Below are 24,152 nucleotides of genomic sequence, written 5' to 3' on the forward strand. Positions count from 1 at the left end.
ATGCACTCTCATATTTTCTCTCTTCTCTCTCTCTTTTTAAGTTCTGGACACAACCCCCTATGAGTAGTAGCAAAACCCACAATGTGAAAGACATCCGTAGGAACCTTTTAATACCTGGGACTATCTATCATTTCTCTGATACACTTTCTCTTCTCCCTTCTACCCTCTTTTATCCTCCTTCACCCCTGAGGAAATAAGAGCACTTCTGATCGCTGAGGTCTGCTGTGTGCCAGAAACCTCACGGAGCCTGCGCCTTCCTCTTCACGCGGCCAGAACCCAAGTGCTGCCACTCCGTTTTATAGATGAAACTGAGGCTTAGTGACCAAGAGACCTGCTCAGTAGGACACGATGGAGCCAGGATTCAAATCCAGTTCCATCTTGCTTCAAAACCCCAATTGCATCACAGTGCCTTTCAAGAAAAGTTCTTAAGTAATTAAGGCTAACTTCATAGCAAGAATTTCCTAAGTCCTCTTGAGATAACTCAAGTCCTCAGAGTGTTATAGAACCAGGTTTGGGATGTTTAAGCAAAGATCAGAGAAATACACTCTGGAAAAACTCTCAGGTTTAAATTTAATTTCCTTGCATGTCCTCTGAGCACCCCTTCCTAAATGAGAGCTGGGCAGCGATGGCCTACTCACGCTAGGCGCAGGTTGGCTGCACAGCGCTGGCCGTTCTGGGTGGCTCACAATGAGCAGCACCTATCTGTGCACCTCCCAGGCTGCAGTCAGTCAGTAAATGTGCACAACTGGACGCTAAGACAGGTGGAGTGCAAGTAGACAGGAGGGACCACTCCTACTGTTTTATTTTTGAAGTGTTCCAAAATGTTGTCCAGTGAAACTATTTGGTGAAAGGGACTCTTATTTGGAAGGATAGCTAAACCCATACAGCACCAATATATTTGTGTTCTTTCAGCCCCATAATTAAAGATACATTTGACACAAATCAAGGTATAGTAAGTATGGGCAGGTCAGGACACATTTTTCAGCCCCCAAAGCATTTCTGCAAAAGTGTTGATTTGGGGGAATTATTGGCAAGGTCCTACTAAACTACTGCATCATTAACTGGCCCCTCCTCTGACCCGAAATAACTTGATCTTTGGTGCAAGACATTAACTGGCCAATCACTGACATTGCTGTTTGTGACTGATAGTATGTCTCAAAAAATCTAAAGAACTGATGTATTTTTAACAAACACATAGTAAATGTAATTTTGACTTTAACATGTGATAAGTTAAATAATTTATATGACAAATGGCCTTGAGTTTGTATTATGTTGCTTGTTGGGTAGCAAAATGTTTGTAGTATAACTTGGTATATAAATTCACATACAAATATGAGCTGTATTTTTTGCCTAATCACCTAGTGTTATCTCCTCAATATCTCTTAGGCAATAAAAATATTGTCTTGTCCTCTTTTCTTTACAAGCTCTATGATCCTGAATGTGCCAAAGAGTCCTTTGCCTGCTTATGAAACATAAAGGCTTATGAAAACATAGCACGTACTCAAGTAGATCAGTTTGTTTTTAAATATTTTAACAGGGTGCAATGCTGCATCTGGAGTGAAATGTGTATGATGCCCCATCTTACATCTAGTGTGTAATATACTTTGATCATTCTATCAAAAGATCAAAATGTAAATATTCTGTAAATTATATTTTTATGTTCTTCCTTGGGTGAAATCAAGTGGAAAACTTGTTTCTTCTCTATAAATACATCAGAATATAAATAAGCAACATATTTACACCAAACAAAAAATACTCATTACTTCATTCAATTAAAAAAGTGCCCTCCAGGATTGATTAAAACAAAAAAGCTTTATGTTTTCTTAAAATAATCCTAAATGTTTCTGGTTATGCTTACAAATTTTTAAGCATATTCTCAATACTTAAAGATTTTTAATGTAATTATGTCTATTATTTTTCACAAGAAATGCTACTTAAGTCCTCTTCCTGAAAATTTGAGAGGTTATATAAATCAACAGAAATGACAGCAGAAGTTGCCATTTTTACAACTAAATATAAAGTATGAACCTTGATTGGATCCTGGTTTTAAAAAACACAGCTATAAAAAGGCATTCTTAGGACAATGGGGGAAATGTGATCATAAACAGTATTCAAATGTTATAAAATTTTTTATTTTCTTGAGTATGATTATGGCTCTGTAATGGATTCTTTAAGAAAATATCCTTATTCTTAGTACATGCATTATGCTTTTTTTAGAGATTAAATATCTTGATGTTGAAACCAACTTGATGAATGAGACTGACAAATGGCCCAACAATAAATAAATTTGTATCTATAACTAAATAAAAATATGATGGAAATACAGCAAAATGTTAGTAAGAGTTGAATCTCAGAGGAGAATATGCAGATGTTCACTGTGCTATTCTTACAACCATTTTGTGTGTATGAAAATTTTCACAATAAACAGTTATAGTGGGGAAAAAGAGTCATTTTCATTTAAGCGTGGGTGTATGTTGACCCCTGAGCCAAATGAGGTACTGATAAAACTCAGCTTCACATGAACATAGAATGTTTCATTTTCCAGTCACAGTGTGCTTCAGAGAATCAATTTTCTACCATTGACCCAGAGAAATTATGGCAGCCCTTCTGGCCAAGACCACAGGGAACAGCTGATTGACACACACCATCTGAATTAGAGCAGAGGCGTCAGGATTCCCAGAGGGTAATCCATGCTGACCAGCAACCTGTGCCCTTGGAAAACTAAGGGTGGAGAACAGAGGCTTTCCACCCTGGAACCTCCACAGTAGACAGAACCTGAAACTTTTCCAGGCTCCATTTTCTGGAGAAAGCAGATTAAGCTGTGACATGAACTTGAAGCTAAATTAAACAAATTTAAACCATCTACTCTACTCATTCACCCACTAAAGATGGACTCCTGTCTTCCCCTGTCTCTGCTCAATAAAGTGGACTACTAGGTTCAATATTAAACAAACCATCTGAGATGCTACCCCAAAAATTTGACTTAAACCTAATAACAAAGTACTAGAATTATATAAGAAATTTTAAGGCGAAAATCTATCTGCATTCAATTTAGACATATGCAAAGAATTAAAAATAAGACTCAGACCTATGAAATAACCCTGCATGATGTTTCCTATCTACAAATAGAGGTTTGAGGGTCCAAATCTCAATAATTCTGAGCACTGACTCACTACAAAGTCAGAATGCAAACCAACCATCCATGACTTGCTGCAAAATCTGATATTCTTTAATTGAACTAAACCGAAATTAAGCAGTAAGTGCTGAATTTTCAATGGCCTTATGCAATCAAAGACTCTACTTTGGTTATGCCTTTTTACTCTTTTTATTTTAATTATTTCCTTTTCTCCTTAATTCAATTCTTTATCTATATGTGTATATACATATATATATAAGTGTGTGTGCATATATACACACACACATGATTATGTATATTCATGTAACTATTGTATTACATTATATGGTATATTAATTGTTCTCTTTTTTTAAAATTAATCTTTATTGTGTTTTGATCATAAGCTTAAAAATGTTAAAACATTACTCAGGTCTCTTTTTATACTTCAAGTGGAAGATTTCTTTGTTGTAGTGCTCAGTGATTCAGCGGGCATCTCTCCTCCTTTTCTTTCTCTCCAGTCTTTCCTCTTCCCTCCCCAATTCCGCTAGGCCTACCATGGTCACCCAGAGGTATTGTTATCACCAGGTTAAACTTCAGGCTATGAGCTTTAAAGAATCCTGATGTGCCCCCATAAAGCCTGATCGAATCAGGATGGAATAGTTACAGGAAGCATGGTTCACTTTCCTTTAATTAAAGAACAATTATCCTATTTATGGCTTGTGGTTGGGTGGGGGTGAGGGGGGAGCTTGCCTTTCTAGTTACTGCTGTCTGCTTTTGATCTTTAACCAGTCACTTATACCTCTCTTTAAGAGAAGCAGGAGACCATGACACTGAAATCTCATTTTTGCTTCATGTTATCCCAATAAAAGGTATGGTATAAAAGGATTGAAAACACCAATGAGTTTAGACAGTATCTGTAGACTTTGCTTATCAAAAAAGTCCTGAATTCAATTCTATGCCCTCATTTTCTGATTCCTCGAAACGTTTCTGGTCTACCTGTAAGCACTAAGCTAGGATCAAAGGAAATACAAAGAGGTTTTTTTTAAAAAAAAGTTTTTCACCAGAATGGTATGAGCACATTACATTTGTTTACTAAAAATGTGCTATGAAAACCCACCCCCATGAGTGAAGCACAAATTAACCAAGGGCCCTCCTCCTCCAGGAGACCTGCTTCAAAAACTCCAGGGAGCGTGAATTTCTGGCAATATTCCAGCCAAAAGACTTGGGATCCTTGGCCACCTCCAGGCTGGACAGGCCCTCACAGGGGAACTCAAAAACTGGGGCCAAAAGCCCACAGTTAAGAACAATCTAGGGTGGGAGGATGCTCAAGGAGTGGAGAAATGCATGTTCCCAGGGCAGAGAGGGAACCATTTGGAAGTACTGGTCAATGTTTAGTCCATTTGCAGACTTGAGGAGTGATACAAGTCCCTTCCTGAGGCTTACCCTCTCAATGCCTCAATTTCTTCATCTGTCAAATGGGGATAATAGTAGTACCCCTGCCAAGTCACAGAGTCTGCAAAAATTAAATGAGTCAGTATGCGTCAAGTGCTTAGAACAGGGTCTGGTACATTGTGAGCACTGTATAAATGCTACCTAATTGCTGTTATTACGGGCTAAAAGCATGCCTACAGAAGAGCCCGCCAAAGAAAGCTTACCTTTTTTAATTCCCATGAACGGACCTACTTACTAACCAGCCAGAAGTACCGCTGTCTGAATTCTTTGGATCTCTATTTAAGCTCCAGGATCTTTGGCATGGTTTGACTTCAAAGCAAGCCAGGGAGACTCCTTTCCCTAGCTACTAGGTTCAGCTGCCTTGGGGTACAGCAACATCAAGTATTTAGAATGGAAATCTATCTGACCTGCACTTCAGAGACTGCACTTCCTCCTCGTGGAAATTCTGCAGTTTCGGACACACGCCCCTAACTCTGCAACACTGTGAACCTCAACAACTAACCTTCTGGTTGAAGACACACACAAATTACCCCACTCGTTAGAAAAGCATAAACGCAATGACCTTCCACAAAGTCCATGGCCCCAGAGTATGTGGCATAAACAGGTAATTGGCCACTGTCACACCTGGGTGACACAGTGAGTCAATTCTTCCAGACAGGGTGATCCCCTCACTTTTACACTCTGATGCCATGCCACACCTAGCATGCCATGTTGACAATACTTACGCATTACAATAGGGCTTCTTTTCATAGCCTTTGTAGTTGTTCATGTTGAGAGCCATCTTGCAGACTTCACAATGGAAACATCCTTTATGCCAGTACTGAAATATATAAACATTGAAAATGTTAGTACAATGCCAGTTCTTTGCAGAACGGGTACAAAAGGAGACATTTTTAGTGCATCACAGTCCCACCCAGTATTTGAAAATACTACAACAAAATGATTGTAGGTAACAGTGGATGTTGATTTTCATTTATGAAAATATGTTACTTTCATTTATGTAAATAAAGCAGGCAGCTATTAAACTTAGTTTTAAATGAATCCCCGACACAGTGTACAGACTCACTGAAGATCTGCCAAGGCTCTGTCCATACTGCACCACTGTGGGCAGCCAGACTGGAATTCTGAGCTTGGTTAATGGAGAAATGGTGCTTGTGAAGGGGCTTCAAAGGGAAAAGGAACCAGTTCAAAGTGCCCAACCGCCGTGTTTGTAAGGTCCCATAACTGCGCCCACTGGATGTCAGGCCGCCCGCGGGGGCAGGTGGCGAACCACGGAAGTGTCCTTGGTCCCCTGTGTCTGGCCAGCTTCTGCTAAACTGCAGGGAAGATGGACTCTGTCTGAGATGACGGTATGCTCTTAGGAGGCATCTGGATCACCACACGCAAATGGCACAGGGACCGCCTCCGGCTGGTTTCAATTGTCACTCACTCAGGACAGTGCCAGGGTCTCTCACCCAGGCTGTTCAACCCATCCCCGCAGGAAGGGCAGGGAGCGGGCCGCGGTTTCCTTCGGAACCTCCACCGGTGGCTTAGCCCCCGCGGACCTCGCTCACCGCACTGAGCGCGGGCTCCCGGGCGGGATTATTCTTAGTACTGCGGCAGCGGCCGCCCTGTGACACATTAATTACTATTTGCTCTCCGCCTCACCCCGTCACCGGCGGCTCTGGCGCGGGGGCGCCGTGGGGATGCTCGGGTCCCGGGCGACGTGCGGGGGCAGGGGGACACGGTTCCCGCGCACTCCTGGGACCAGCCGGGCTCTCCCCGCAGCGGCTTTGCCCAGGCCGGCTCAGCCCCTGCCGCCTGTACCCCGGCAAAAGCCTCTCCTGCTTCCAGCGTCACCCTCGCCAATCCTGCTCCCCGACACTCCTGCGGGTGTCTTCCTTCGCGTCCCCTCACCCTGCGCTAAGACGGACGCGAGCGCACAGACCCGCTCATCTCTTTCCAGCCCCGATGCCAAACTTCCCGAAGCAGGTGCAGCCCGGCGCCGCCTCGCTCACCTTATCCAAGCAGTTGACTTTCTCCGTGGGATACACGACTTTTCCGCAGCGGGCGCACTGGGGGTTCATGGTCGCGGCTCCCGAGGGCGGCGGCTGGGCGGCGGCGGCTGGGGGCTCCAAGGAGCCGCTGTGGCATCCCCCGGCGAGCCCCGCACCGCCTCCGGGCAGGCGGGAGGGCGGCGGGCGGCCGCGCAGGGGCTCGGGGCTCAGCGCCGGGCCGGGGCGAGCCGGGGCGCGGGGAGGCGGCGGGGCCTGGCGCCGGGGGCGGCCGCGCTCCCGGCTCGGGCTCGGCTGCGCTCGCTCTGCGGCGCTCGCCCTCCAGGTACCGGTGACTCACACACACTCGCGCCCGCCCCTCGCGCTCACTCGCTCCCCCGCCTCGCCGCCGCCACGCAGGCCAAACCCACCGGCGCGCCCCGACCGGAGTGACAGGGGACGAGCACGTCGGGCACCGGAGGGAGGGCCGAGAGGGGGAAAGGGCGGGCGGACTCCCGGAGCGCTAGGCAGGCGGCCGCGCGCTGCGCCTGTGAGGCCGGGAGCGAGCCCGGTGCCGCAGCCGCGCCGGGGCGGCCGGGTGGGCGCTGGGGAGCGGGGCTGAGAACCGGGCGGGCGCCGGGACCGCGGCGGCCCCACGGCGCCTCCCTGCAGTCCCCTGCGGTCTTCCGCCCGCCCCGGCCCGGGCGCCGGCTCCCAGGCTGAAGTTCCACGGCCCCAGAGGGCGCCCTCTTCCAGCCTGGTCCCGGGGGCCGCGGCGCACGCCGCCCTGCGCAGAGCCCAGGCCCGGTCGAGGAGAAACGGACCCCTGAGACCCATGTTCCCGCGGCGCCGGGTGTGCGGCGGCCGCTCCCACCCAACCCCTTCCCTGGAAAGGCGTCCCCTGCGAGCCAGGTGGGATGTCCCTGGATCCTAGATGGGGGAGGGTCTCTGCCGGGCTCCCAACCCCTGTATATTTTATATCTCTGTTCTTGCAGAACTGCTGGTCATTTTAGGCCTGAATCAAGCCTTTCTGGATTAATAAACTGTCACCATTCATTCTGCTGTGTGTGTGTGTGTGTTTACACTGTATTTTGGTAATTAAACACCACAGGATCTACAAAAAAGTTCTTCACCTGCATTAAGGGAAGCAAAGACAAACTCATGATAGAAGGGCCCGAAAATCAAGCTGAAAGCTAAGGGTAGGATGGAACCAAACATAACAGGAATCTGGTTTTCGTTTTAATAAGATATCACTATATAAAAAGCAGCTAAATGGAGCTACACTGACTGAGTTCAAAGCCCAACCCTACCATTTACTAGTCATGTGACTGTGCAAATAGCCTCTCTGCACCTCAAGGCTCCAATCTAGAAAATGGGGATGACAAAATGCTACGAAACAACTCCTACCCTCAAAGGGTGAGGATTAAATGAGTCAGCATTTTTTAAGGGCTTCAATCTGCCTGGCTCGAGGTTTGCACTTCGTGTCAGCCAGAATTCCATAGGCTGGTTATAATAAATAAGCAAACACATTCCATTGCTAGCCTACATATTAAGACACAGTAATGCCACACAGCAACTACTGTGACAAGTATTTCTGTCATTTTTTTAATCATAGCTATAGTCGTTCCTGAAAAAAGAAAACTATTGATTTCTGAGCTTCTTAGTCAGGTTGCACTAATGAAATATCATTCATAATGGTTCTGGGCTGTTTGACTTCAAAAGAGATAATTTCTTGAGAGGGATTCACCGATGCAACAGCCTTTGAACCACTCATTGCCCTGCTCACAAGTCCACTCAAAAGCAAATAAACCGATAATCTGCTGTCACAGAGAGGATCAACTGTCATTTTAAAACACCTCAGAGCTATTTAGAAATACCTGAAACCGTGGATGAGTCTGAAGGATTTTATGCTAAGTGAAATAAGCCAGAGAAAGACAAATACTACATACTTATACGTGGAACCTTAAAAAAAAAAAGTCAAACTCATAGAAACAGTATAAAAAGAAAGTGGTTGTCAGGGCCTGGAGACTGGGGGAATAGGGAGAGGTTGGCAAAAGGGTACAAACTGCCAGCTATTAGATGAATAAGGTCTGAGAATCTAATGTACAACATGGTGACTATAGTTGCCAACACTGCATTTTATAATTGAAATTTGCCAGAATAGAACTTTTAAATGTTTTCATCAAGAGAAAGGTACATATGTGAGGTGATGGCTATATTAATTCAATGGGGGGAAGCCTTGCACAATGTATGCGTACAGCAAATCATCACCGTGTACACTCTAAATACAAGTTGGCCAATTATACCTCAATCAAACTGAGGAGGTAGAAAGGACCTACACTGTATTTCCTTTTAAGAGAAAGATGAAATGCCTGAGAAAAAAAAATTTATATGATCACCTGAAAGGCAGTGATTTTTGTTAGCATTTAGATTTTCATAATTCTAGATCATAATTTAGCTTAAATCCCTAAACATGGCTTAAAAATCCTATTCCCTTCACTAAGTGGTAAGCAAAAAATTCTGAGGAACAGTGAAGTGATATGTGACATTTATAGCTGATTATTTAGATCATTTAACTATGAATTGTATAATTTCTTAGCCAACCAGCACCTATCACAATTGTCTGACACATAGTAGGGACTATTTGTTGAAAGAACATATGAATAAAACAAATGAATGTATTAAAAGTGGAATCATGATGTTTTATTCTTTCAAACATAATAAATCCTCAGAGTTATATTTTCCTCTTATATTTCTTTCTCTTATTATCTTCATTTTCTGCATTAAGCCAGCTTCTAAGTTTCTTGGTGCCATTTTACCAATGTAAGAAGAATTTTAATACCATCCGTCTTAAAGGAACTTCTTTATTTCAAAATTCAAAGTACTATAAACAGAGAACCAGCAGAAACCTGTCATCTGGTCCAGCCCTTCCTCTCCCAAGTAGATGAATGATTTAATTCTCCACAAGGGAGACCTTTGCCCCTTTCATGGCTTTTTTGCTTGACTGGTCAAGAAATCATTCCTTACAGTAACTATACCCCAAAATCTGTCCTTTAATTGGATCCTTTTCTGCTGGCTTGAACATCCACAGATATAAAGAATATTGACCATCATGACCCTCATGAAGACATTTAAATTTTTTCATTTTATAAGATGTTTAAACTTATGACATTTTTTCTTTGGCTAAAATTCCCAGATCTGTTTGCTTTTACCTCTGGGTCCTATTTACACAGAACCTAGTGAAGACTTTATAATTACCTTTATTATTTAAGCTATATAAATTGAACTCCAAATTACAAGCTTTGAAGAGTAGCTAATATTACATAAGGCCAAATAGTGGCTTTGACAAACATTATCTCAAACACATATTGAGATGGATTGTATTATTGTTCACAATTTTTTGTTCCCTTCCACCCTGTCAACATTTACTATAGACAGAGTGTATTTACCCAGTGACTTTATGCTTGACCATGTGACTTCTTTGGCCAGTGAAATTTGAGTGGACAGGACATATGTCATTTTGGAGCAGGAGATTTAAACTACTTGCATAATTTGCCTCTGTTCCCCTATCCCTTGAGCTCTGGTGCCCAACCATGAGAAAACTATATCCCAGGGAGTGGCTGCTTCACTGACTTTTGCCCAAGAATGTGAAGACCTGTCTAGCTAATAGAGCCCAACTAAGTTCAGTAAGCCCAGCCATGCCCAGCAGAGCCAGCCACAGCAAGCCCACAACCCTCATATAATGGGAGTAAGAAATAATTAGCACTGAATCCACTGAAATTTGGGGGGTTGGTCATTACTGCATCAAAAGCTGATTGATACACCAGTGGTGAGAACTGAAGACAAATGCTTTCTACTCCATCAATAACAGGAGCTAATGGATTTACATACAAGATTCAGTACGTGCTTTTTGTTTTTACTTTCCTGAAAGGCATGCTGTTACAAGTGTAGTGGTCAGTAAAGCATAGCTTTTATTATTAATTAATTAAGTATGCATTCTCTTGTTACACAGTTTTATTAGGTGCCTTCTATTTGTGTCAGACATTATGTGAAACTGTGTACATTCTTGCCAGTTGTCTCTAATTCACCATGGAGGCCAGTTTTCCCAGCCAACGATTTTAGCAGAATTGTTAGCTCACACTTTCATTTGATAGCTGCATATATGCTTTAGCTTAATGAAGCATTTCTCCAAAGATCTTATATATTTAGAGAAATTATCTCATTTACCATTATGGTAACCCTGCAAGCCAATGAGAAATATAAAATAAAAACATTAAGGGAAATTCAAGATTCAGAAGCTGTTATAGTAACAATTACTTGCATTCATCCATTCAATATAAAATTATTGGTGGGAAGGATGTTAGTAGGCACAAGGGGATATGGGGAATAAGGCATGATCTCTGCTTATAATAAAATCTAGCAGGACAGGTAAGTAAGCCGTGAATTGCAATATAATGTAATAAATGCCCTAAAATAAAACTGTGCCCCAGACACTATGGAAGAACAAAGGAAGAACTTCTAATTCAGCTGGGAAGTATGGAAAAGCCACTGGAGGAGGTGGCCACTACACTTCCTACCAGGAGGAGGAACTAGCTGGTGCTCCACCCACAAAAAGAAAGGGCACCCTGATGTGAAGGGTAGAGGGATTACCCTATTTTTCCCTATTTTAGGTATTATATTGCTATCACACATGCTGAAAACGTATTTATATCCCTTTAAAGCATAGTAACAAACTTCAAATAATAATGAAATATTTTTTAATAGAAGACAAATCTCATCAAGAAAGCCCCACCAAACCTGATTTACCAAAAATATTTGTAATTAAAAAACGGGTAGAGGATCCGAACAGACACTTCTCCAAAGGAGAAATTCAGATGGCCAAGAGGCACATGAAAAGATGCTCCACATCAGTAATCATCAGGGAAATGAAAATTAAAACCACACTGAGATATCACCTCACACCAGTTACGATGGACAACAGCCAAATGACAAACAACAACAAATGTTGGTGAGGATGTGAAGAAAGGGGAACCCTCCTACACTGCTGGTGGGAATGTAAATTAGTTCAACCATTGTGGAAAGCAGTATGGAGGTTCCTCAAGAAACTCAAAATAGAAATACCATTTGACCCAGGAATTCCACTCCTAGAAATTTACCCAAAGAAAACAAGATCCCTGATTCAAAAAGACATATGCACCCCTATGTTTATCGCAGCACTATTTACAATGACCAAGATACAGAAGCAACCTAAGTGTCCATCAGTAGGTGAATGGATAAAGAAGATGTGGTATATACACACAATGGAATATTATTCAGCCATAATAAGAAAACAAATCCTACCATTTACAACAACATGGATGGAGCTAGAGGGTATTATATTCAGTGAAATAAGCCAGGCAGAGAAAGACAAGTACCAAATGATTTCATCATCTGTGAAGTATAACAACAAAGCAAAATGGAAGGAGCAAAACAGCAGCAGACTCACAGACCCCAAGAAGGGATTAGCGATTACCAAAGGGAAGGAGGTTGGGAGGGGGGAGGGGGGTGGAAAGGTAGGGAGAAGGGGATTAAGGGGCATTATGATTAGCACACATAATGTAGAGGGTGTCACAGGGAAGGCAGTATAGCACAGAGAAGACAAGCAGTGACTCTATAGCATCTTACTACACTGATGGACAGTGACTGCAATGGAGGGGGTGGTGAGGACTTGATAATATGGGTGAATGTAGTAACCACAATGTTCATGTGAAACCTTCATAAGATTGTATATCAATGATATCTTAATAAAATATATATATATATATTTGTAGATGTCAACTCATGACTGTAAGTTTAACCCAAAACCTTTCAGGACTTGTAAAGAAGGAAAAGAAAGGCAGGAGGAGAAGCAACCCCTTGTTTTGGTCCTACTGGAGCTGAGCTCCCTGAGGGGCTCCCTCACCCCTTCCACCATGCGAGGGCACAGCAAGAAGACACCATTACAGCAGACACCTATTTCTGTTACTAAGACACCTGTCATTTAATTCAGCTGATCTCCACATATCTGCTCTGTCACCACCAGCTTGCTAATTCCCCGCCTCCTCTGTCAATCTTACATGCTTCTCCATAGGTGGGTTTCCCTGTTTGCAGGTCCTACTTACTCACCATTCCTTTCTTATACATTTGGCTGGCCTGGCCCCTGGTGCTCCTCACAGCATCTTTCCGTCTCCACCTCCCACAAGTAACAGCTTTGTTTTTTCCCTTTTTCCAGTTCAGGAAAACAGGCTGATCAGCCCAGTTCACTTTTTTTTTTCACATCTCTGGGTCACTGGTCCAATTCTTGATTGTCCTGAGTCTAAGCATCTCTAGAGGAAATGAGGAGAGAGCCTAGACAACTTCACGGGCACCGTGACCTGCCCTTCAGCAGAGGCTGTAGTCGGGGAGGCATCTGACGGCTGATGCACCAAGAATACCAAAGGAAGCTCAAGAACAAAGATGAGAAAAATGCTAGGCTCATCTTTTAAAGATGGGTATCATTCTAGACCAAAATCTGACCACAAATAAGATGTGGCTGCAGGGTTGGTTTTCTTTTTTTCCTTTTAAATTAAATTTAAAATAAGTCAGCAAAAAGTCGATATGCTCTTGTCTTTAAAATATACTATTCCCATCTAAGAAGCGAAAGTAAAGAACAAAGTACTCATAATGGTTTCAAATGAAAGCTCTGAGCTCTTAGCAATTGGAAAATGGCAAGTTTTGAGCAACCATTCAAAGATCTGTACATGCGCTGTCCAACAGAAATACAGTGAGAGCAGCAAATGTGAGCCATACGTGCAATTTCAAATTTCCTAGTAGCTACATTTTAAAAAGTAGGAAGAAACAAGTGGAAGATACTCTAATAATATATTTTATTTGGCCTAATTGAACCAAAATATTATTTCAACATGCAATCAATGTTTTTTTATTAGAGTTTATATTCCTTTTTTTTATATATCCCCTTTTTTTCATATATTCCCTTTTTTTTCATAGTAAGACCTCAAAATCCAGTGAGTGTTTTACACTTACAGCACCCCTCAAGGAGGACTAGCATATTTCACGTGCTTAATAGTCACGGGCAGCCACTGGACAGCAGAATACTGTTCAGCCTAAGGCAGAAAAGCACGTAGCATGAACAGGTAAGGTCAAAGAACTGGGCAAGTGTTAGTGTTTGCTTGCTCTGAAGGGTTCTAGGTAGGAGCGATTACACCAAGGTGACCAGTCATCTCCTGCTGACATCCAGTCTGCTGACATGCTCACCTTCAGCTCAGCAGTCAGAACCTGGGGCTGTGTGGTCTGGAATAGAGACGATGGTGGTGCAGCCAAATGAGTCACCATCAGAGGGAGGGAAGAAGAGGGCCAAAGACGGGAGAGAAGAAATAAAATGAAGAAGGGAAGGAAGGAAAGGTGTGGGTGCAGAGAGGGAGGGACGCAGCGAGGATAGCCCCCACCGTGCCAAAGGCGGTTTGAACAACAGCACCAGAAAGGACACTGTGATGGGTGGAAGGGGGCTGGTGAGTGGGCCTCTGAGCACACCCGAAAGGGCCTGCAGGAGAGCAGAAGGAAGGGGCCCTCGGAACTTGGGAAGCCTCCTTGAGCAATGAGAACAGTTAGGCCCAGAAATGTAGTTCATAAAAATGGAGTGCCTGGAAAAATCAACAGAATGGCATCAAAGTCAATACCATTTATATAGTTGACAAAAGTGGAGTATATTTTGCTTTACATCAACAAATTAATTCAGTTGATTAATCTGCTTGGGTTTCTTGTAATGAGTTCCATGTGAAGGCCGCCCATAACAAGAAAATAATTGCTGGACAGGTGTCCTATGAGGGAAGGAGGGAAGACTCATCCTAATGAAAACTGAGCTAGTCATTCAAGTGACCAACATTTTTTTCATTTTTCCTTGGCTAGTTATCATTTTTCAGTGGGCTATGGGTTCAAGCTTGTCAGATGTTTTCCTGTTTCAAAGGCTTGTTGCTCAGCAAAGGGGCTGGGATCTCACTGACAGATGAGAAGGTGGCTTTACCCTCCTTTGCGATGACTCACCAAAGAAGGAAGCATGGCATCTGCTCTACCATTTTACAAACAGGCAAGGCACAAATTGTGCCCATTAGCAGTAGTTACTAGAGGGAGCAAGTAAGCGTTCATCATGAGCAACATAAATGAAATGGAGAGGAATGGAGAAGACAGCCTTCATTATATAAAAAAGAAATCAGCACCTTGCTGCTGCCCTGGCAGCAGCTTTACCAATAAAAATGGGTATTAAAGTTCAAATAAAACAAAACAGAGATGTGATGTTGTAACAGAGTGCCCTTAAAAAGTAAAGTGAAAGGTAAAACATAATGTTAAAGAGCATTTAACAACAACATGAAAAGATGTTTCTGATATTTCGGTAAGTGAAAAAAACCGGTTATAAAAATATGTTCGCTATGATCTCATTTTTGTTAAATTTACGTAAGTAAATATGCACAGAAAATGTTGGGCTGGTGCACACTGGCAACAGAGATGGGATCACAGTAGCCTTATATTTTTCCATCTGTGCCTTCCAAATTTCCTACAGCAATCATTATTTTAACAAGAAAACCCTCCTATAAAGCATAAGGGTGCTTTCTTCTCCCGCTTGCTAAAATCATCCCCACCCCACCTTCTCCAGAGACCCGGGCTCCCCCTGGTTAAACAACTGCCATTGAGTGGCAGCTGTTCTAGTCATCCAAATGGTCCCTCGTTTTGTCCATTAGAAAGGTGGAACCAAGAGGAAGTGATGACCAGTGTTCAGGACAAATTTTAGGGTGTGGACTTTTGTTTTGGTTCATGCACATTTTAAAGAATGTGCCAGGTAACACCCAAGTTTTTCACCCCACAGACTTTGTTCCAGCTTCTAACAACAGCCCAAGGGTGAGGAGAGGGCACTGGTTCAGAGACCGCCGCCCGCCAGGCAAATGCTGATGGGAAAGAAATACAGGCGCCGCCCTCTCCTGGCACTCCTGTTGGCCAGGGAAGGGAGGAGGGTGGTGCTCTTCAAAGCTCACAGCTAATAACACAGAATTTCAACTTCTCTCTCTGCTCCATTTTCTTTCCACTTTCTGGCACACACGTGGCCTTCATAAAATTCCAGTAGTATAAGCAATCGATTTTGCCATTTGGAAAATTCTCATGTCTGACCTTTTTAGACCTTCCATTTTGTCTTTCTTTTACTTCTCAACATTTTAGCTGAAAATGGAAAATTCTATTATATTCTTGCTGCTGCCTGAATTCCCAAAGCAGCTCACTAACGGCATCAGAGATTTTGTCTACCATGGCTTCGATTTCTGATGAGAGAACTGTTGTTTGGTTAATTCCATTTGCATATCTCTCCATTCCTATCATTTAATAAAACAGCAAAGCAAAAGGTGACTTTCAAATTTCAAAACTTCAGGTAAAATCCATGCAAACTTTTAAAACTTAAAAATATGTCTTTATGCCTAGGAAGATGTTAGAGATATTTCAAATGTTAAAATGTAAAAGCAGATTAAATGGAACATGCATAATGATTCCCTTTGTAAAAATTGATATATATCTATACACATATAGATACATATTAAAAGATCTGTCATCAAGGTGTTGAAAATGGTGTTGCTGAACAGTGGGACATCATCCTTCCCTGTACCTATCTTTCACATACATATATCCTTGATGTATTTTCTAATTTTTCTATATGTACACATTGTGTATTTTTATTTAATAACATAAACACAATTCAAATTGTATCAGGGCACTACTATACTCTGCCTACCACAGAGTAGATATTTAATTAACATTTTTAATAAATATTTGATAAGTTTAATAAACATTTATTTTTGTCAGAAAATATTGGTAGATAACATATATTGAGTGCTTATTCACTACCAGGCACTGTAGTAGAAGTTTTTTATATATTATCTCATTTAAACCCTACAACAGCATTAATAGTTTGGTATAACGATTCTACCCAGTTTAAATGATGATTAAAGATATAGAGAGTTTAAGAAATAGGAGAAAGTCCCAGGACACCAAGCAGTCTGACTGTAACCCTTCCTCTTAATCTTCCCACTAGGGAGAGGTTTGTAATATAAATTCAAGTAAGGCTTCTGATATGGTTGGACTCCTGTCTTCCATATTTGTAACTGCTTCCTATTCATTGCCTTTGCTCTTAGTTCCTTTTTTTTTTTTTTTTTGCCTTCCACTTTTTCCTGCTTTCTCTTTTGAGCATTTTATACGATTCCATTCTTTTCTCCTCTCTTAGTATATCAGCTACACTTCTTTCTGAACTTTTTTAATGGTTGTGCTGAGTTTACAACATGCATCTACAACTAATCCAAGCCCTCTTTCAAATAATATTACACCACTTCACAGGTAGTGCAAACTTAAAAGACAGTATACCAATTCTTGCCTCAGATCCATTGCAACATAACTGTCATTCATTTTACTTACCCATAAACTATCCTTACTGAATACATTGTGCCTATTATTATTGTTATCTGTTGTATCAATTAAGAGAAAGAAAATTAAATATTTTATTTGACCTTTTTTTCCATCTCTAACACTATTCTGTTTTTTTCTTATGAAGGTCTGAGTTTCTAACATATATATCATTTCCTTCCTCTCTAAAGAACTTCTTTTTACAGGTCCACTGGCAACAATTCCCTTAATCTCTGATTGTCTGGGAAAGTCTTTATTTCTTCTTCACTTTGGAAGGATTATTTAACTAGATACAGAATCTTTGATTGGTGGGTTGTCCTTTCAACAGTTTAAATATTTCACTTCACTCTCTCCTTCCTGGCATGGTTTCTGGACAGAAGTTCAATGTAATTCTCTTTACTCTTCTGTAAGGAGTTTTTCCCATCAGTTTTTTTTTTCCCAAGGTTTCTCTTCATTCTTGATTTTCTGCAGTTTGAATATGATATATCTAGGTGTAATCATTTGGTATTTATCCTAGTTGGTGCTCATTAACCTTCCTGGATCTGCAGTTTGGTATCTAACATTAATTGGGAGAAATTCTCAGTAATTATTGCTTTAAATTTCACTCTGTTCCATTCTCTTTTTAATTTCATAAACATTGCAACTATTACATTTTATATATTACTATTATAATATTTGTTAAACTTTGAGAAGAAATAGATGATGTTTATAAATTGTGTGGGAATACAAATTTCCAATTCCCACCTGAAGCCCCACCGTAAACATTCCTAAATCCGGCATAACATTAGCTAACACTTCTAGGATGACTACCCAATGTTAGGTACTAATCTCAACACTCAGTGGCTAATTTACTCCTCACAAGAATACTCATAGTATTACAAGTAAGGCCGTTCTTTAAATAAGGAAAAATGAGTAAGTAACTTGTGTAAGAACCTGGACTTAAACCTGCATTGTCTGATTTTGGAGTTTGAATTCTTACCCACTGTTCAATATTGGAATGGCTTATATTTACTATATTTCCTAACTTATATTTAGGAAGTCAGACACAAGATTTTTCCCATCAGTGAAAGTTCTTATCTGTAGTACATCCTATCCTATTGCCTGAGCTTACTAATCAGAACCTTCATTGTTGTTGTCTTGGCATTTGTCAGAGTGGCCTGTTAAGCAAGAAAAGTATGAACCCAGCATCTGCTACTGGCTTTTGTAATCCCATTATGTAATTGGTTGATCATACGCCCAAAGCCTTTTACAATAGGTACATTCTAAAAATATTGTTGTTTTTAGCCAAAGGCATTCTATACAGTGAGTCATCCTTATCCAAAAATAAATCCCATCAACTTCAAGATCATTTTCCCAGCTCCTCCCTTTGTAGACCCAACACACTTTCCCACAAAACATTGATGATAGAAAGCTTCCCCAACTGTAAAACTGGAAATTGCACAGGAGATCTGGGGGCTGTGGGAGGCACTGAAAGAACAACAGTTAAAGGTCTATAAAGCCAAGTCTTTAGAATTTCTCTTTCATGGACTTAGCAGGAGCATTATGGGGAGAAGAGTTATTGATTGCTCTTCTCAAAGGGGTCCCGAGGTTTTTGTTTCTTTAATGACTTATGCAACAGAGAGCGTCTTATGGGTAACTCATCATTCCCATGTTCTCAAGAAATCTACTTCTGAATAGGTGGATTCTTCAGGCAGTGCAGTTTCTAGGTACTTCATTGGTCTTCCGATTCAAGAACCATGTATCTTTTTAAATGCCAGTCACTGTGATAAGCACCAGGAATAAAAAGTTATAGGACAAAATTCCTGATCTCAAGGTGCTCACAGACTAAAAACAATGAGACATGAAATACACCGTTGACATGCTATGAGAGCCCCCGAGCGTGTGCAGCTTACTCCAGGGGTGAGTTGACCATTTAAGGATATGTTTGCTAGCAGTCAACAGAAAACAGGGCATTCCAAACAGAGGGAAGAACGTGTCCAAATGTGCAGAGGAAGCACCCAGGCTCTCAGGAGACAGCAAGCCAGTCACCAAGACACAAATGGAAGGATGAACTGGGAAAGAGGAGACAGGCTAGAAATCTGGAGATACAAGGTGGGTCAGCACCTGGAGGCCTAGAAGCTGCAGCAGCCTAAGGACTCAAAGAAGTCAGAGATCTGAGCACATGCAGCCAGGAGCTGGAAGTGAATAGAAAGCTGATTTTTTATGACTGCAGTGAATTCAGAGAACCAGAGCCAAAACGCTGAGATGACCGCTGACCAGCAGGGGCACATCCGAAAGGCACTGGGAAAGCCTCGGTACCCATCCCCACCACGATCTCCCTCAGCTCTCCCCCTGGTCGTCCCAACCTACAATCCAAGTTTGAAGAAAGGATGAGCTTGCTGTGCAAACACTGTTTAAGCCAAGCCCTACAAAGCTCTTTTCAACCAGACTGCTTGTCCAAAGCCCTTCTCTATAGAAATTCTAGAGCAACCCCTGAGAACCAGAAAGACAAAAAGAGAAAAAGATGTAGATTCCATGACCTAAGTCTGAGTTATAATTTGTAGTAATTATAACCAATATTGATTGAGGGCTTACTCAAACACAGTATCATACATTTTCCCTGCATTATGCCCTTAAACCTTTATAAAACCCCTAATGAACTACCTACCAGCTGTCACTTACACTGTAACACAGTTCATTTGTTGCAGATATTTCTTCAGTACAAAAACTAACTTCTGTTAAAATTTAACAACTTTTACATGCATATGACTTTCAAATGTTACAGATTCAAAGATAAAATGATAAGCTATTATATCTCTCCATTGAAGAATGTAGCTTCTCAAAACTGAAATGTACTTTTAAATATTTAAATTCTACAGAGTTACAAGAAATGCTGTCAAATTCAGCAATGATTTTTTTTATAGAAAACAAGTTATTGGAGCAAGTTAGCACTGATACCAAAGCAAGCCATGTAACTATTTTACCACAAACTATCAAATCATACAGACATCAATTTTCTCATTACTAATTTGCAACCAATTGTTAATTTTTATTTTGTGTTCAATAATTTAATTTGCATAACTTTACAGAATAATTTTGTAATCATTGCTCATTAGAGAAATCAAATGTTCTAACTTAAATGTTTGCTTAAGGGAAGGGGACCTTTTTCTAAGTCACAAAGCATTATATGGGCCAGCAGCAGCCCTAGGAGAGGAGCCAAGAAAGGAGAGAAATAGAAATCCTGTCCTATCCTTTCAGATCACATCAATTCTTCTGGAGATCTACCCCTGCATAATTCAGTTATATAAGCCAATCAATCCCTTTTTTACATGAGCTAACTTGACTCGAGTTTTCAATCACTGGCTACCAAAAGAACTGTAGCTGTTATAAAGCCACATGATCAGATCTGCAAGGTTCACTTCAGGGAAATCAGAAAGCTAATGACATAGTCTGTGTGAGGTAACATGGTGGGGACAGATTAACAGGTGGTCAATGGCTAGACCTGATAGACGGGACATATCGAGGAGGGAAAGGGAATAATCTACACTGACTCCCATTTCAAAGCAACTTTCTAGAATTTCATAAATTATTAACTGATAAAATTAGAAATTTCCTACGCCTGCCTCTTTCTCCTATCAGGATTATTGTCCAATCACTCCCAACAGTCACACTACAAGTGTCATGTAGGTACCACCATCCTTACAAAAGGAAGAGTTTGCAGACACATCACTCAGCAAGATTAAACCACAAAGAAGAAAAGCAGATAATAATAAACGATGAAATACACTCAGCTTAATTTGAGTGACAGCCATAAAATTAACCCTACTTACGAGGTTTTCTAAAAACATAAATCTCCAAGTTGTCAGGGTGATGTTCAGCACAAAAACCACAACATATCCAAATATACCACACATTCTAGTAATTAAATTGACATTCTGTCACCTGAAAGGAGTTTTATTCCTTCTGAATATATTCGACCCCCAACCCTGCCAGGGCACCACATACATAAGACTCGTACTCTCAGTGGTTCACTTAGTATTGGGTGGCAGCCATGTGATTGTGTAGCCACAGTTCCAAGAGTTGAAAAGCAAACTCATCTTTATCATGTAGCCACATACCTGTCTCCCTCCCACTATCCCTAGAGTTTAAAATACACATGTAATTATTCTATTAGCTCCAAGTAAATTGTTAACCGAAATTGCTATCATCAAATAGAAATATTGGTCATATTAGATAATCACAAAGATTCTGCAAAGATCTTTTAAAACTTTATTTCACAAGGGCTATAGCTACACACAACCAAAATTAAAGCAATCAGCTGAAGATACACGTATACAAAATCCTCCATAGAATTTTTTTGTTCATTTGTTTCACTGACTTTATGTTGACACTATTGATGCTGGCACTAGCTCTATATTTCCAATCTCTCTACTCCACTGGCTTCAAGGACACTGCTTGACTTCTCTCCTATATAACCAGGCCTCTTTTTTAACAACTGATTTGAAAATTATTTTCTTTAAACCACTCATTGGTGTCACTTTGAGCTGATCTTATAACTGAAACCGATTCTATGAGTGACATAATTAAGCATAAAAAGCTCAGGATTTTGTTCAAAGTTTTCTTTATAATCCTCTTTTCTTTAATACACAGCCAGGCTTTGCTGCTAAGGAAATGCACAGCAGCATTTTCCATGAAGTACAATTTTCTAGAATGTTATTTCATTTTCTCACATTTCCAGTTAGCAGTTGTGATGGATCTCATACTTACAAACTAAAAGCATGGTGAGGACACATTGGCATAGATTCCTCTAAAAATAATGACATATTTAATTTTGATCTTCAACATGTGAAAAATGGTTATTTCTTTTCTGGTGAATTTTATCAAACCGTTTCCTACAGCCGTGGCACCCAGCCCTGGCTGATCATCAGAATCCCTGTGAGGTTGTTTAAACATACGGATGCCCAAGGACCAGCTGCCAGAAATTCTGAATCTAAAGCTAGCAGGTGTATATTTAAAAGCTCTACAGGTAATTTGGATGGGCAGCCAGCATTGAGAACTGCTGTTCTACAATATGTCTAAAAGCTTTTCTTCTTAGGGAATAAAGTACAAAGATGAAATAATTCCTAAGTTTGAAAGCAGCAGCTCATTAATGACCCACATTTTATATCACAACTCAAATGGAGAGGGGCTGCGTAAGCAGGGTTTGGAGAACAAGGAGTAGAACCTTGTTCCACTGTAGAGTCTGAAGTCACAGTTATTGCATCCTTCACCAACTTCCTCTGAACACCAGCTTCCTCCTCTGGACACAGCTGTCTGCTGCCCAGATGTCCCCAAGTCCTTCAGCCTGCTGGGGTCCCCTTGTTCTCTGAGATCTTCATAAAACTGACTTAAACCCCATTCTTTAACCTTTCCCATACCTTTAGGTCTTGTTGGGATGGGGAATAGAAGTGGTAGAATCTTTCATTTTTCCTAGGTTCCTGGGGTGTAAGTTTGTTTGGCCTACCTACAATAAAAATACCACAGACTGAGTGCCTTAAACAATGATTATTCTCACAGTTCTGGAGGCTGGGAAGTCCAAGATCAAGGTTTTGGCAAATTCGTTATTTGGGGAGAGCCTGCTCCCTGGTTCATAGACAGGCTTCTTCCTCACCTGGCGTGAGGGGACGAAGGCTCTCTGGGTGTCCTTTACGAGGGCACTGATCCCATGTATGCAGGATCCACCCTCACGACCTCGTCCCTGTGAGCAGGCTATGAGTGGTTAAGTTTGGGGGAGTCAGAAGGTATATGCAGATTTCTGACAGCACCCCTAATCACAGCATTGCTCAGGGGTCAGCTGTGGTCTTATCAGTTGTCTGACACACCTCTCTAAGAACAGATGTGACCAGCACTTTATAAATGGTAGTTAATTTTATTATGTTTATAAAAGTATCATATAAATGTAAACTATTTTTATCATTATTATTTTTGTGAGGTAAAAAGGATAGCCTGGGAGTTTCTGTTGCATTATCTATGATCTCTTCTCAACTCACTGATACACATGTGACAAAACAACGGGCATACGCTTTGACAGAATAGAACTGACTGAACTTTTTTAGTCTGTGAAGGACATATTAAAGTACTGACAATGTTTTCTTCAATAAGTTGTGGTATCTTTGGTGAGTATATACCTATGGCAATTTATCTAGCTTCCTAAGAATTTCTGCTCAGACCACAGAAAACTCCCTACAGAGGAGAAATGGCACAGTCGAGCTAGTAGGTTTGGCAATGCATTTTTTGGCAGCATATTTGCATATTCATTTTTAAAATCAGCACTGCAAGAATGGGAATAAGGTTCTTGGGAATAAAATTCCAATGCTCATGGAGATTCCTGAATTAGCTTGTTATTGTAGGTACTTTAAAAAATCTGCATGATTAACATGCTGCTTGTTCTCTTGCAACAAGAATTCTCGATGAGAAAGAAGAATGCCACTGTGCTGTTCCCTCATCTCCAATGAACCATCTCTCCCAAGACAGTCTCTGTGCAGTCATTAGCCAGGCCCAGCTGGCCAAGAGCTCCCACATCAGAGCTTCAAAAACCCTGAGCTAAGTTTTTCCCTGGAGGATCCACAATCATTCATATAAGTTAGTGTAAAAAGGACTGGGGAATTGCTTTTCTAAAAAAAGTTCTCCAACTTGTGGACTGAAACCCCAGGGGTATTTAGCTGGGTAGGAGAATTTCTCACTTCATTTCTTTTTTTAGCCTAAGAGTGGTCAGTAGATAATTTTCTGTTTTCATAGAACTGCAGCAAATGCCTTATTAGTCCCTTTGTAATTGAAAAACAGAAGGGTGAGCTGAATGGTAAAGAAGAAAAAAGGAGAAAGTGTAAGATCATTATTTTCCATGCTAACAATTGCTTTTACAACAGGTCTAACACAATCTGTTTCTGTATCAGGAAAACACAGTAACCCAGCAAAAATATAGAGATGACCCCTCCTAAAGAACATCTATTATTTCCTTGACTGTCCTGTGTTGGAACCTCCTTCCTGAGTTTGATGGCCTGAAAGCCACTGAATGCCAGGCATTTGCTTTTCCAGGCCCCTGGGAGCCAGTGTGTGGCAGGTGATACCGCGCCCCCTCCCAGACATAATCTGGGGCACAAGGAGCAGGTGCCGTATGCTCCGCACCCATTGTCAGTGGCCTTGCT

At 41.3% G+C, this 24,152-nt stretch overlaps 1 protein-coding gene across 2 annotated transcripts in view; it reads right to left on the reverse strand.

Annotated features, from left to right (window-relative positions):
* The window catches only part of NEBL (nebulette), a 330,843-nt gene extending 323,986 nt beyond the window's left edge, over nt 1–6,857 (reverse strand). The window contains exons 1-2 of one of the 2 annotated variants that reach the window (XM_036880945.2): nt 6,565–6,857; nt 5,293–5,387 (exon numbers count right to left, since the gene is read on the reverse strand). In XM_036880945.2, the coding sequence (XP_036736840.1) occupies nt 5,293–5,387; nt 6,565–6,633 (164 nt within the window). In that variant the 5' untranslated portion in view covers nt 6,634–6,857. The remainder of the gene's footprint in view (nt 1–5,292; nt 5,388–6,564) is intronic. The other variant, XM_036880946.2, reaches the window with a different exon arrangement.
* Nucleotides 6,858–24,152: the final 17,295 nt, after the last annotated feature.

The sequence above is a fragment of the Manis pentadactyla genome, chromosome 3 (assembly GCF_030020395.1).
Source record: "Manis pentadactyla isolate mManPen7 chromosome 3, mManPen7.hap1, whole genome shotgun sequence".
NCBI classification, from domain to species: domain Eukaryota; kingdom Metazoa; phylum Chordata; class Mammalia; order Pholidota; family Manidae; genus Manis; species Manis pentadactyla.